The sequence below is a fragment of the Mustelus asterias genome, chromosome 30 (assembly GCF_964213995.1).
Source record: "Mustelus asterias chromosome 30, sMusAst1.hap1.1, whole genome shotgun sequence".
NCBI classification, from domain to species: Eukaryota; Metazoa; Chordata; class Chondrichthyes; order Carcharhiniformes; family Triakidae; genus Mustelus; species Mustelus asterias.
In genome coordinates, this window is record NC_135830.1 from 11,035,054 (window position 1) to 11,050,774 (window position 15,721).

General features: G+C 45.0%; 1 gene segment (V, D, J or C); it reads left to right on the top strand.

Annotated features, from left to right (window-relative positions):
• Positions 1–302: 302 nt before the first annotated feature.
• Positions 303–13,699, top strand: LOC144481044 (T cell receptor delta constant-like). The segment is given in 5 exon segments: positions 303–465; positions 8,365–8,676; positions 11,398–11,460; positions 11,903–12,013; positions 12,601–13,699. Coding segments are annotated over 4 exon segments (489 nt in total).
• Positions 13,700–15,721: the final 2,022 nt, after the last annotated feature.

The window sequence follows — 15,721 nt, forward strand, 5'->3', positions numbered from 1 at the left end:
AGCGAATTAGTGGCTGTTCCAGATTTGTCTTTGCCGCAAATTATCTGAAATCTGAAACACCTATCTCAAGAGAAGGTTTCTTAACTGTCTGAGCAATTGTTACTGTGCTACAGTAAATTAACGTTCGGCAGCGGCACCCAGGTGACCGTTATACCAAGTGAGTGTGAAGTCAGTATGTTTTTTTCTTTCGTTCCACATCTCCTCTGTTATCTAGTTGTCTGTTGTAAGTAGTCTAGTCAAGCTGGGCAGAGTGCCAATATAATATGTGGCATGCAGGCGAAGAGACTGCACGGTTTTGCGTCAGTTTTGATCCAGCTCAGCTTAGCCAGGCATTAGAGATACATGGGATAGGAGCTGGAACTGCCTCAGTAATATGATGTTGAACTGAGAAGCTGATTTGTGTCCTGTCAACGGGATAGGAAGATTCCATCCAGAGAGTTGACCCAAAAGAAAGAGGGGAGATGGGTAAGCATCATTGTTCTGTTTAAACCTTTGTAATTGTGAATTACACAGGCTTTTCATTCTCTTGGTGAAAAAGAAATTCTCCTCATGTTAGTCCCATATCCTTAGACTATGAAGCCTGGTTCTGGAACCTGCCGCCATCCTGAATCTACCCTGTCTAATCCTGCACTATGGGTTTTAATGAGATCTTCTCCTCCTGCCTCCCTTCTTCTGAACCCCAGACAATAAAATCCTAACCGACTCAATCTCCCCTCATACGTCAGTATTGCCACTCCAGAAACTGTCCAGTGAACCTTCGCTGCACTCCCCCTATAGCAAGAACATCCTTCCTCGGATATTATTTTGCATTTGTTTCTTGGTAATAATGAACTGGCTGTGGAAGCAAGTCGAATCTTAAAAACCTTAGCATGAAAAATAATCCTTACATTGCTCTTCATGTGGGTTATGTCGATTTTGTACCATCTGGTATCACTGTGCAAACTATGCAACCACCAAGCTTATCTTTGGCAGTGGAACCAAACTCACTGTAGAACCCAGTAAGTGAAACTATTTTCTGCATTTTGTGTCTGGTTATAGTTTTAAAAAGTAATGTCCGATTCAAATACACCTGTAAAGAATCTTTGTCCTGTAATAGCTGCTGTTGAGTTGATTGGGAAGAGCAGGGGGCGAGAGGGGTGGAGTGAAAAATTAAAATGTCCTCTCACAACAGCAAATTATTAGACTCCTACAACGATGGAGGAGACCATTAGGCGCATCGCTTTTGCTTCGGGAACAGTGGAGTCATCGTCATTGTGTTTTACAGAACAGGAAGAGGCCCTGCGACCCATTGTGCCTGCTCCAGCCATTAAACCCCTATCTATTCCATCGCATTTCTCAAGACTTGGTTGCAGCCTTATATGCTATGGCATCAATAATCTTTGGACTTGCAGAGGACCAGAGGACCAGGTCCCTCTGGTCCTCTGCACTTTCTCGCGTCCTACAGTTCATTGTGTATTCCCTTGCCTTGTGACCCCTCGCAAAATGCACCACCTCACACTTTTCAGGTTTAAATTCCGTTTGCTACTGTTCTACCTGTCTGACCAGCTCGCCCATATCGTCCTGTAATCTTTGCAAATCAGTGACATTTAATCTCACACGAAAAACATGTGAGCATCCTTGGCTTGACTTTGTGTGAAATTTGTATACGCGCTCCCGAAAAAGTGCAAATTAAATGTCTTTATTCTGTCCTCCATGAGGTAAATATGGCTCAGCTGCTGCAATGCGAAGTTTCTGTCTTGAAAATTGTTCCTGCACATTTACTAATCACTGCAGTGAGACACCCACACTCAGCAGTCTGTTCACTTACTGGGTTCAGCATGTGACCAGTAAGGATAAGCTTATTTAATGTCATTACCAGCTCTATGATGGACAGGGAGGCAGCATCATGTGGGAAGGCAATTGAGAACATTACACTGATATAATGAATTTGCGTAGCTGAATATCCAGCTCAGCTCGTCCTAAAATTGCAGTGTCCAGTCTTTGTAGCTCCAGTAGTGTCACATTGGACTCAAAAAATCATAATTTTATTTTTATTTCTTTGATGTGGGCATTAAATCAAATCAAATTAAATCAAATCCTAATTGCCCACTGGGCAATTTCAGGTTCCACGACATTGCTTCTTGGATCCAAAACATATTTCCTTCTCCAAAGGACATTGTTGATCGAAATGGGCATTTACAACACATGGCAGAAGTCCTTTTTCATTCGCAAACTTGGCAATAGTAAATTCACTTTCCACATCCAAGTCATTATGTATATTGTAAATAATTGTGACCCGAGCATTAATCGCTGAGGCACTCCACTTGTAACAGATTGTCATCCTCAAAATGCTCTTCTAATCCCAACTCTCTGTATCCTATCGATTAGCCAACCCTCTATCCATGCGAATATATTACCCCAAAAAGCATGAATTCTGAATTAGCCCTTTGTCCGAGATCATATTCAAAGCTTTTTGCTGCAAAGATAAGATACCAACCAATGAACGACAATGCTTTTTTAACGGCAATCGTCGATAGTTGCCGGAGTTTTTACTGGATGCTACACTTCGATCAATTTATTTGAAATTACTCCAAGTGCTGGGGCGGGAATTGAACCCATTTCTTCAGGGGAATTAGTCTGGGTCTCCGTGCTGCTAATCTAATGACATTGCCATTTCGCTGCAACCATCCCACAATGTTGCATGAAGAATGTTTAGTGATAGTTTCAATCAAAAGTTTGTTACAGAGTCAGATATCACTGTGATTAATTTCGTCTTGTGATCTTTATCAAAGAATTAACATTCAGTGCCATCATCCAGCACTTTCCTTCATGGACATATATAATATAGAGAAAGATAGAAAATAGGAGCACGGGTAGGCCATTCGACACTTAGACCCTGCTCTGCCATTCGACACGACCGTGGCTGAAACTGTAACTCAACACCATACTATCCCTCACCTCATAATTCTTGACACCTTTAGAGTACAGTAATATATTTCCTTTTAAAATATATTCACTGATTTCGCATCCACAAACTTCTGTGGTCGAGAATTAGTTTCACCAGCCTCTGAGTGAAGAAATGTTTCCTCATCTCAGACTTAAATGTCCAACCCTGAACACTGAAACTTTGATCCCTTTTTCTAGACCCCACCCCGTCAAAGGAAACAACATCCCTGCATCCAGTCTGCTCATCCCTGCTAAAATTCTGTATATTTCAATGACATCGCCTCTCATGTTCTAAACTCCAAGTGAATACAGATGCAGTCGCCTCTCCGAAAACGACAATCCTGCCATCCTAAAAATCAGTCTGGTGTACTTTTTCTGCATTCTTTCTATTGCAAGTTTATTTTTTTCTTCGAAAGGAGACCAAAACTGCACACAATATTAGATTTCGTCAAAGAAGGATTGGATTTAGAAAATGTCTTAATGGAGGAAAGTGAGGTATTAAGTTGAAAAATATTTCCTGATTTCGCTCCTGAAAGTCTTAAACATTAAACATCGTCTAAAATCTAATTTGCTTAAATCTTGGACTCCCCAACCAGCAGCAAATGTTCCTGTTTATCAACCCTCTCCGTTTGGGAATGATTAAGTCACTCCTTAACTAAATTCCAGCGTTTTAGAGTTAAACATCATCTACACTGTTAATCGGGTACTCTGAACATACATACAGCTTACAGAGTAAAATTTCTTCTCCTCCTGCTCTGTTCAAGGAATTTTTAAATGCTGAATTTTAATTTTGTGAAAACCAGAACAAAAATGTTGCCGGTTCTGATTGCGGACTCTTCTTTATTTCAATCCTGATCTCAGATCTTCACATTCAAACATGAATATTAAGCTCCGAATATATTTTCGGTCTCTCAGTGTTTATGCATTCTGTGTTCTTCACCTGGCTAAAGACTTTGAATAAAGACATTTGTTGATCAATCCTTAGTCTTAGCATATGGACATTTATAACCAACATGGTTCATTGATTTTTAATTCTAAGGTGCGTTAACTTACATTTCCCTGCAATGAAAACATCCATTAGTTTTATCCATTCACAAAATATTAATATTTCTTTGCAATTTGATGCTTCCAGCTATGCTGCTTACAATGCTGCATATTGTGTCATTTGCAAACTAGCATATTAAGCATTCTATCACATTCTATCATATTGTCTTAATAAATACAACTATACTGCATATCATTCTGTATAGATATATCTGTGTGTGTGTATTTGTGCGTGCGTGCGTGTGCGCGTGTGTGTTTGTGCGTGAGTTTGTTTGTACGCCTGTATGTCCATACCTGCCTGTGTGACTGTCTGCGGCGTGTGTATGTATTCAAGTCTCGAATCAACATAGGAGCAGGTATTTGGCCCATCAATACTGATCGAACATTCAAACTGATCATGGCACATTCACACACATTCACACACGCACCCACCCATACAAAAGCACACACAGAAACACACAAACACACGCACACTCACATTAATATTTTGTGACACACAAGCGTAGCATTTGCCTTCCTCATTGTTTGCTGTACCTGAATGCTAGCTTTTCATGAACAGGTCTCTCGAGAAGTCAACTCTTTTCAACCTCGCATCATGCAGGTAATATTCTGTATTTCTGTTTTATTTCCCCCAACCATAGTGGATAACTTCATACTTAGTTACTTTTTATCCCATCTGCCATGTCTTTGCGCATTCACTCAGCCTGTCCAAATCTCCTTGAAGCCCCCATTGCATCCTCCTCTCCATTATGTCTGTGCCATCAGCAAGGTTTGAACTATTTTATTTGGTCTCCACATCAAGTTTCTGGGTGTGTTCCAGTCTCTGTGTTTGTTTCTGGGCATGTCTGTCTCTCAGTCTGATTGTCTCTCGATCTGTGCGTGTGTGTGTATGTTTGTGTGTGTACGCCTGTGTGCCCGTACGTCCATGCTTGCCTGTGTGAGTGTCTGCGACGTGCAAAAGTATTTCAGTCTCAAAGGGACATAAGAGCAGGAGTAGGCCATTTGGCCAAAAATAATGCTCCAACTTTCAAACAGATCATGGTACACACACACACACACACACACACGCGCGCTCACTCGCGCTCTCGCGCTCCTATTTGATTGCACAAATATGGAGCATTTGCCTTCCACATGTCTTGCTGTGCCTACATGCTAATTTTTGCTGACCCATGAACAAGGACATCCAGCTCTCTCTGGCAACAACTCTGTCCAATCTCGCACTGTTTAGGAAATACTCTGCCTTTCTGATGTTTTTTTTCCGCCAGAGTGGATAACTTCACACATATTCAGTTTTATTCCATCTGCCATGTTCTTGCCCATTGACTCAGCCTGTCCCAATTCCCTTCAAGTCCCCCTTGCATCCTCCTCACCATTAGTTGTGCTCATCAGCAAGATTGGAAATATTTTATTTGGTCCCCAAATCCAGACTCTCTGTGTTTGTGTGTGGTGCTGGGTGTGTGTGTCTCTCAATGTCTCAGTGTGTGTGTGTGTGTGGAGGGGAGGGGGTGGAGGGGCGGGGGGGGGGGGGGGGGTATGCATGCTTCCAGATGCATGTGTGTGTCATAGTGTCATAGAATCATAGAGGTTTACAACTTGGAAACAGGCCCTTTGGCCCAACTTTTTCATGGCGCCATTTTCTTAAGCCCGAAGCCAACCCCAAATGCCTGCATTTGGCCCAAATCCCTCTAAACCCATCGTACCATGTAACTGTCTAAATGCTTTTTAAAAGACAAAATTGTACTTGCCTCTACTACTACCTCTGGCAGCTTCTTCCAGACACTCACCACCCTCTGTGCGAAAAAAAATGCCCCTGTGGACACTTTTGTATCTCTCCCTCTCACCTTAAACCTATGCCCTCTAGTTTCAGATTCCCCTACCTTTGACTATCTAACTGATCTATGCCCCTCATTATTTTATAGACCTCTATGAGATCACCCCTCAGCCTTCTACGCTCCAGAGAAAAAAGTCCCAGTCTATCCAGCCTCTCCTTCTAACTCAAACCATCAAGTCCCAGTAGCATCCCAGAAAATCTTTTCTGCACTCTTTCTAGTTTAATCATATCATTTCTATAATAGGGTGATCAGAACTGTACACAGTATTCAAAGTGTGGCCTTAACAATGTCTTGTACAACTTCAACAAGACGTCCCAACTCCGATATTCAATGTTCTGACCAGTGAAACCAAGCCTGCTGAATGCCGTCTTCACCATTCTGTCCACCTGTGACTCCACTTTCAAGGAGCTATGAACGTGTACCCCTAGATCTCTTTGTTCTGTAAGTCTCCCCAACGCCCCACCATTAACTGAGTAAGTCCTGCCCTGGTTCAATCTACCAAAATGCCTCATCTCGCATTTGTCTAAATTAAACTCTGTCTGCCACTCGTCAGCCCACTGGCCCAATTGATCGAGATCCCATTGCAATCCGAAATAACCTTCCGCACTGTCCACTATGCCACAAATCTTGGTGTCACCTGCAAACTTACCAACCATGCCTCCTATATTTTCATCCAAATCATTAATATAGATGACAAATAACATTGGACCCAACACTGATCCCTGAGGCACTCCGCTGGTCACAGGCCTCCAGTTTGAAAAACAACGTCTACAACCAACCTCTGGCTTCTGTGATTAAGCCAATTTTGTATCCATTTGGCTTCCTCACCCTGGATCCCGTGAGATTTAACCTTACAAACAACCTACCATGTGGAAACTTGACAAAGACCTTGCTAAATTCCATGTCGACAACATCAACTACCTTCTTGGCTATCCCTTCAAAAACTCAAACTCACAAAGCCATGCTGGCTGTCCCTAATCAGTCCTTGCATTTCTAAATGCCTGTAGATCCTGTCTCTCAAAATACGTTCCAACAACTTACCCACCACAGATGTGAGACTCACTGGCCTGTAGTTCCCAGGCTTTTCCCTGCAGCCCTTTTTAAACAAAGGCACAACATTTGCCACCCTCCAATCTTCAGGCACCTCACCTATGACTAACAATGATTTAAATATCTCTGCTCGGGAACCCGCAAATTCCTCCCTAGCCTCCCACAATATCCTGGGATACACTTCATCAGTTCCCGGGGATTTATCTACCTCAATGCGCTTTAAGACTTCCAGCACCTCTTTCTCTGTTATATGTACACTCCTTAAGACATCACTATTTATTTCCCCAAGTTCCCTAACAACCATGCTTTTCTCAACAGTAAAGACTGATGAGAAATATTCATTTAGGATCTCACCTGATAAATGTGAGGTGATTCATTTTGGTAGGACTAATTTAAATGTGGATTACGGGGTCAAAGGTACGGTTCTGAAGACTGTGGAGGAACAGAGAGATCTTGGGGTCCATATCCACAGATCTCTAAAGGTTGCCACTCAAGTGGATAGAGCTGTGAAGAAGGCCTATAGTGTGTGGAGTTTAAGAGCCGTGGGGTTATGCTGCAACTGTACAGGACCTTGGTGAGACCACATTTGGAATATTGTGTGCAGTTCTGGTCACCTCGCTATAAGAAGGATGTGGAAGCGCTGGAAAGAGTGCAGAGGAGATTTACCAGGATGCTACCTGGTTTGGAGGGTAGGTCTTATGAGGAAAGGTTGAGGGAGCTAGGGCTGTTCTCTCTGGAGCGGAGGAGGCTGAGGGGAGACTTAATAGAGGTTTATAAAATGATGAAGGGGATTGATAGAGTGAACGTTCAAAGACTATTTCCTCGGGTGGATGGAGCTATTACAAGGGGGCATAACTATAGGGTTCGTGGTGGGAGATATAGGAAGGATATCAGAGGTAGGTTCTTTACGCAGAGAGTGGTTGGGGTGTGGAATGGTCTGCCTGCAGTGATCGTGGAGTCAGACACTTTAGGAACATTTAAGCGGTTATTGGATAGGCACATGGAGCACACCAGGATGATAGGGAGTGGGATAGCTTGATCTTGGTTTCAGATAAAGCTCGGCACAACATCGCGGGCCGAAGGGCCTGTTCTGTGCTGTACTGATCTATGTTTCTATGTTCACCCGTGTGTGTGTGTGTGTATGTATATGTGTGCGCGCGCGTGTGTGTGTATGTGTGTGTGCGTTTGTGTGCATATGTGTCTATGCATGTCCGTCTATCTGCTTATATGCCTGGGCATGTGTGCGTGTGCATGTGAGTGTGTGAATGTGTGTGTGTGTGTGAGAGAGAGAGAGAGAGAGAGGGAGAGAGAAAGAGAGGCGTCACTCCTCAGCCTTCTCTGTGCCAAGCGAAAACGCCCTAATTATCCAGTCTCAGCATTCGGTAAATTCATGGAGAAACTCACATAGGGTTAAGAGATAGAAAAAATGCGGGTCTAATCGAATGGCTCAGCAGGTTGGAGGAGTTCCCTCTGTTGGATTCTGATCATTTCCTTTTATTTATTAAATTTTCAGAGGCGAAAGGCCCGGTGGAGCCTAAATTGAGCGTCTTTTACCCGCCAGTGCCACGGGGAGCCACCGGCATCGACACAGCTGCAGTATGCTTGGCCTCGGACTTCTCGCCCAACGCAATCATGCTCTCCCTGTACACGGGATCGGGCCAGGAGGTCAATGTGACAAGATCCAGTGTCCTATTGGAGAGCGGGAATTACAGGAGCTCGGGTTTTCTCTCTTTCCGCCAATCCGAGAAATCGCCAAACATCACGTGCAAGGCATTTCACGATAATCGAAATTACTCAGTAAACATCCCGCCCACAGTTGAAATTGGTAAGTTTATTTTATTTTCGTTCACGTGATGTGGGTGTCGTTGGCTTGGCCAACATTTATTGCCCGTCCTAAACTGCCCTTCAGCAGAAGACATTTAAGAGTCACTTGCCGGCCAGACCATGTAAGGACGGCAGATTTCGTTCGCTGAAGGAAGTTAGTGAACCAGATGAGTTTTAATGATAATCGACAATGGTTTCAGGGTCATCATGAAACTTTTAATTCCAATTTTTAAAAAAATGTTCAAATTTCGCAGCTGCCATCCCCAGGTCAGCATTCTGGGTCGTTGGATTACCAGTCCAGTGACAATGCCACTGCGCCACTGCCTCCTCTCAGAATGTTTTATGACAGGAAGAACTTGCACTAAATATTATCCATCCTCTTAACGACCTAAGGACTCTCGGTGTCATCGTCACTCAAAGTGTAGTCTTTTTGAAAGATTAGCTGACTAATGATTGACGGTCAATTATCCTAGTCTGGGGACTTCACTGCAGGAGTTCCTCAGTGTCTCAGGCCTAACCAGCTTCAGTTGCTTCATCAATCACCTTCAATCCATTGTAAGGTCAGAAGTTGGGATGTTCGCTGATGACTGAACAATTTTCAGCACCATTCATGACACCTCAGATCTTGAAGTAGTGCATTACAAATGCACCAATAGCTGGACAATACCGAGGCTTTGACTGACAAGCTGCAAGTAACATTTGCGCCACACATGTTCCAGGCAATGACCAACTCCAACAGGAAAGAAGCTAACAACCGGCTCTTGACATTTAATGGCATTACCATGACTGAAACAAAGAACAAAGAAAATTACAGCACAGGAACAGGCCCTTCGGCCCTCCAAGCCTGCACCGACGATGCTGCCCGACTTAACTAAAACCCCTTTCCCTTCCGGGGACCATATCGCTCTATTCCCATCTTATTCATGTATTTGTCCAGATGTCCCTTAAAACTCACTATCATATCTCCTTCCACTACCTCCCCCGGCAGCGAGTTCCAGGCACGCACCACCTTCTGTGTAAAAACTCTGCCTCGTACGTCTCCTTTAAACCTTGCCCCTCGCACCTTAAATCTATGCCCCCGAGTAATTGACTCTTCCACCCTGGGAAAAAGCTTCTAACTATCCACTCTGCCCATGCCTCTCATAATCCTGTAGACTTCTATCAGGTCAACCCCCACTATCAACATCCTGAGGGTTAACGTTGCTCAGAAACTGGACTGGACTATCCATATAAGTGCTGTAGCTGCAAGAGAATGTCGGAGATTGGGAATCCTGTGGTGAGTAACGTATCTCCTCATCCCCCAAATTCTCTGCCCCATCCACAAGACATAATCATGACTGTGGTAGTGTATTCGCCACTTGCCTCGATGAATGCAGCTCCAATAACACTCAGACATTTGACACGACCCAGGACAAAGCAGCTCCGCTTGATTAACAGTGTGTTTATGAGTGTCACAAGTCGGCTTACATTAAAACTGCAATGAATTTATTGTGACAATCCCATAGTCGCCACACTCTGTGCCTGTTCGGGTACACTGAGGGAGAATTTAGCATGGCCAATGCATCTAATCAGCACGTCTTTCGGACTGTGGGAGGAAACCGGAGCGCCCGGATCAAACCCACGCTGACACGAGGAAAACGTGCAGACTCTGCACAGACAGTCACCCAAGCCGGGAATCGAACACAGGTCCCTGACACTGTGGGCGGGGGGGAGTGGAGGGGGGGGGCGGAGGGGAGTGGCGGGGCGTTGGGGGGGGGGGGGGGGGGTGGCGGTGCAGCAGTACTAACCACTGTGCCACTGTGCGGCTCAAGCATTAAGTACTCTATTCACAAATATCCACTTCTTCCACCACCGAAGCACAATGGCAGCAGTGTGTGCCATCCACAAGATACACAGCAGTAACTCTCCAAGTCTCCTTCCGCTGAATCTTCCAAACTCACGACCGTTATCTTCTCGGAGGACAAGGGCAGCAGATACCTGGGAACACCATCATCTGGACGTTACCCTCCATGTCACTCAGCATCCTGACTTGGAAATGTTTCGGCAGTTCCTTCACTGTCGCAGAGTCAAAATGGTGGAACTTCTTCCCTAACAGCACTGTGTGTGTACGTACCCCTGACAGACTGCAGAGGTTCAAGCAGGAGACTCACAACCATCTTCTGAAGGGGGCAATTAGGGATTGGCAATAAATGCTGACCTGCCAGTGATGTCCACATTCCGTAAATGAATAAAAATAATAAGAGCTAACTATTATAATTCAGGGCAGTGTGCAGGACCCGTAACTGCTGGTACATCACCGAATTTAGGAACGTATTAAATACTAACCAGGGTAGTGGAGAATCCCGTTCCTCTGGAGAAATGCCCTGATATCATTTAATCCACTGCAGAGCTGAAATCAGGCCTCGGTTTCACGACGTTTTCGGAAGACAGTGAAATACTGCACTGATGGAACGGCTCTGGATCCTGGGTTTTAATCCCTGATGGGGAATCTACCCTGCACTCTTTGAACTCAGAATTGGGACGAACTAAATGGCAGAGCTACCAATGTTTCTCCGTTGTGAATAATCAAGTGAACAAGTCCAATCGTGCTGTTTGATTCTTACTTTCTTCGTGGCTTTTGGTTATGACAACAACATTATTCAAAGTGATATTGAGAACAAACATGGTTACAGTAATGTCACTTGCTCACTTAATAAGTCAAATGTCATTTTTGCCCTTCCAGATAAACCTAAATGCCCTACAGGTCGAAGTGATTCCTTGACAGAATCAAGTGACACGGAAAACGGTATGTGCTTTATTCAACATTTATCAAAGTAAAATACTTGCAAATAGACGGATTGATAAGTGGACAAATAGGCACGGATACAGACCCGGAGATTGAATGATAAACATATAGTGAGATGGGGAAAAAGATAGATTGTCACACAGAGTGAGGGAGAGAGATATATCAATCGAGCGGGATAGCGAGAGAGGAGGAGAGGCGGGGAGAGAGAGAGAAACTCAGAGTGAAAGAGAGGTGAAGATAGATAGACAGGCAAGCAGACGGTCGGACGGACGGACTGACAGAGATGGACAGACGGACGGACGGACAGGGATGGACAGACGGACGAAAGTCAAGCTGTTAGATAATGGAAAAAATATCACATTAGAGGTATACAGTTGTTTTTCAATACCAAATCACATATCCATTAAACCAGATCTATCATTTGTTTCTCTTATTTTGGCAGATCGACTGAGGGTGAACTTTTTGTCTTTGACGGTGATGGGGCTAAGAATTTTGTTTTTCAAGAGCATTGTCTTCAATGTCATGATGACGGCCAGGGTGTGGCTATTTTGAGGTAAGGTCGGTCACCTGAATGCGTGCCAAGAAAGACAAACTGTGATGAACAATGACCATTGACGGGATTTCGCGAGGCCACTGTTAAGGCAGACGCTGAAACTAACCCGTGGAGTGAGCATTAACTTGGATGCATTTAGACAAACGAACTCTTACTCCAGTGCCCCATCCTCATCGCTTTTCATCCCTCCCTTGCCACCGCACCACCGCCCCTCCCCCGCCCCCGCCGCCCCCCCCCCCCCCGCCCCCGCCGCCCCCCCCCCCCGCCCCCGCCCGCCAACCCCCGCTCCCAATCGCAGCCTTGACTTCTTAAACCTCTCCAGATTTTTGTTTAATTATGGGTGTCACTGACTAGCCTAACTTTTTCCGCCCATCCCTTGGTCTTGAGCTGCGTAGCTCTTTCGGAGAGTCGGTGCAGACTCTATGGACCAAATCGCATCCTTCTGCACTGTCGGGGTTCTTGTGCAATTGCAGTGGCTTCTGAGAATATTATTGGAGAATGTTAATGGAGACCCTAAAGATACAAGGTGTTCTTTGCTTGCTGACTCTTTGATGTGCTACTACTGTTGCTCCTTCCATTCCAAACAGAACTGCATTGGACGATGAAATGGATTCAGGTGTGAAGTCATTGACTGGGGTATCAAAATCCAGAGGCTTCCTGATCAGAAGTTCCGCTTCAAGCAATTCAATCTCGCTTGTTTTAAATGGCGACTTAACTTTAAAAGATCCTCTTTTCGGTCACTTTTTTCCACTGTTATTTTGATTTGAAATTCGTGGTTCTGCGAAAATTCTACTGCTTATGCTACATAAACATTTCAATTATGCATTTCAGCAACAGCGTGGAGCTAGCATTGACATGGTGTCTGCCTGCATTAGTGTCGGAGACATTTTTGAAAACAGCATTTTCAATTTTAGGACGTATAGAACTTCGATTTTTATATTCTTTGCTTAGAATAGTAGAATCCTATTCCGGAGAAAGCAGCCACTCAGCCCATAGTGACAATGGCAGCCCTTTACAGGGCAATCTAGGTAATGGCACCTCACATGTTCCTTTTGGTTGTTTTACTCTGGTAGTTATTTTAAACATTGTATTTTAATGCATGCAATTTAAGAGCGTAAGATACGTTAAATCAGCAAGGGTCTGATCGGATTTTCATCAAACTTTTAGATTGTTGCCAAGGTGATATTCTCTCTCCCGTACTTAATCTTGGACTCCAGATTTTCCTCCCAGTGCCACGGAGGCACCAAACCCCAGCCTGTGCATCTGGGCCCTTAGAGATAATCGAGCCACCACTTGCCGCCGTGCAGAGCTTTATCATGACACGGCATTTCACAAGTAAGATGAACAAGAGTTTTTGAACATCTCGCCATGAGCTTAGCCTAAAATCAGGTTATTGCTCTCAAGTTATTTTACAGATGGGACATTCGTACACATTTAAGACCATCCGGTTAGTCAGGGGAAGCGAGAGTTATGGGGCTAAGGTGGTAAAGTGGAGTTGAGGATAATATCAAACCAACCATGATTTCATTGAAAGGCGAAGCAGCTCCTGTGGGCCGAATGGTCTACTTCTACTCCTCCGTCTTATGCTCTTCTGGTTCGTTAATCACACCTTTGTGCATATCTGTCACCTTGTTATTTTTTCATATGCATCGCTTATAATATTGAATAAATTTGCAGTCTTTAATGAAGGGTGTCTTCTGCTTCTTTGTTAACGCGATGGCAAGACATGCATTTGGTTTGGTTGACAGAGAGCTCTTGTAGTCGCGCAGCACAAATGGAGGCCACTGAGCCCATCATGAGGATACCAGCTCCCCATGGCAGATCCCGCCAATTGGAGCCAATTTATTTTTTAAAGTCTCTCATAGCAGGAAGGGCTTGGCTCTTAGTGAGCAATTAATGGAGGGGTCACCTGTGGTTGTCCCCCTCCAAAACAAGTATATTGCTTTGGATAGTGTGGAGGAGGATGACTCTCCAGGGGTAAGCCACAGTGACCAGGTCACTGGCACAGAATCAGGTTCTGTGGCCCGGAAAGGAAAGAGAGGAATTCGGAGAGCAATAGTGGTGGGGGATGCGTCGGTTCGAGGCACGGATAGGCGATTCTGTGGGTGCGAACGGGACTCCAGGATGGTAGTCTGCCTACCTGGTGTTGGGGTACTGGATGTCTCCGAGCGGATAGGAGGCATATTAAAAGGGGAAGATAAAGAAACGGATGTCGTTGTACACATTGGTGCAAATGACGTAGATATGAAGAGCAGGGGGATCGTACGAGAGCAATTCAGGGAGTTGGGAAATAGGCGAAAAGGTAGGGCCTCCAGGGGAGCAAGAGCTGGGCTGCTCCCAATGTCTCGTGCCAGTGAGGCTAGGAATAGGGAGTTAATACAATTGAACGCTTGGCTAAAGGACTGGTCCAGGAGGGAGGGCTTCATTTTCCTGGATCATTGGGAAGTTTTCAAGAGAGGATGGCACCTGTACAAGAAGGATGGGTCACAACTAAATTGGAAGGGCACGAATATCCTGGCTGGGAGTTTTGCTCGTGCAGTTCGGGTGGGTTTAAACTAATATGGCAGGGGGGTGGGGATCAAAAAATTAGGTCTACAAGTGTAGAGGCTGGGGACGAGCTTGGGGCCAGGACAAGGCTGGCAAAGAAGAAGAGCACTCTGGGGGAGGATGAACTCACTGGGCCTGGAGGTCTGGAGTGCCTCTACTTCAAAGCAAGGAGCGTAGCAGGTAAGACAGACGAACTTAGGGCCTTCATGCTTACGAAGAATTTGGATGTAGTTGCGGTGACAGAGACTTGGTTGAAAGAGAGACAGGACTGGCAGCTGAATATTCCGGGGTACAAGTGTTTTAGGCGAGACAGAGGAGGGGCCAAAAGAGGTGGGGGAGTAGCAGTATTCGTTAGAGAACATATTACAGCGGTGCAGAGGGAGGACAATTCAGAGGGGTCGTGTAACGAGTCACTGTGGGTGGAGCTCAGAAACAGGAAGGGCGCAGTCACTATGTTGGGGATATACTACAGGCCCTCCAACAGCCCAAGGGAAGTGGAAGAACGGATATGTCAGGAGATACTGGATAGGTGCAGGAAAAAATAGGGTTGTTGCAGTGGGAGACTTCAATTTCCCTGGTATAGAATGGAAATCGCTTAGAGCTGGGACTCTGAATGGGGAGGAATTTGTAAAATGCGTACAGGAAGGTTCTTTGGAACAATATGTAGATAGCCCGACTAGAGAGGGGGCTATACTGGACCTAGTACTGGGGAATGAGCCCGGTCAGGTCTTCAAAGTTTCAGTAGGGGAACATGTGGCAAATAGTGACCACAATTCTGTTAGCTTTAGGATAGCGATGGAAAAGGATGAGTGGTGTCCCAAGGGTAAGGTGTTGAATTGGGGGAAGGCTAACTTTAGTGGGATTAGGCAGAAATTGGCAGTTGTTGATTGGGAGAGGCTGTTTGAGGGTAAATCCACAACTGGCATGTGGGAGTCTTTTAAGGAACAGTTGTTAGGGCTGCAGGACAGGCATGTGCCTGTAAAAAAGAAGGATAGGAAGGGTAGGATTCGAGAACCGTGGATAAACAGGGAAATTGAGGGACTGGTCAAAAAGAAAAGGGAGGCGTACGTTAGGTCCAGGCAGTTAAAAACGGAGGGAGCTCTGGAGGAATACAAAGAAAGTCGGAAAGAACTCAAAAGAGGAATTAGAAGGGCAAAAAGG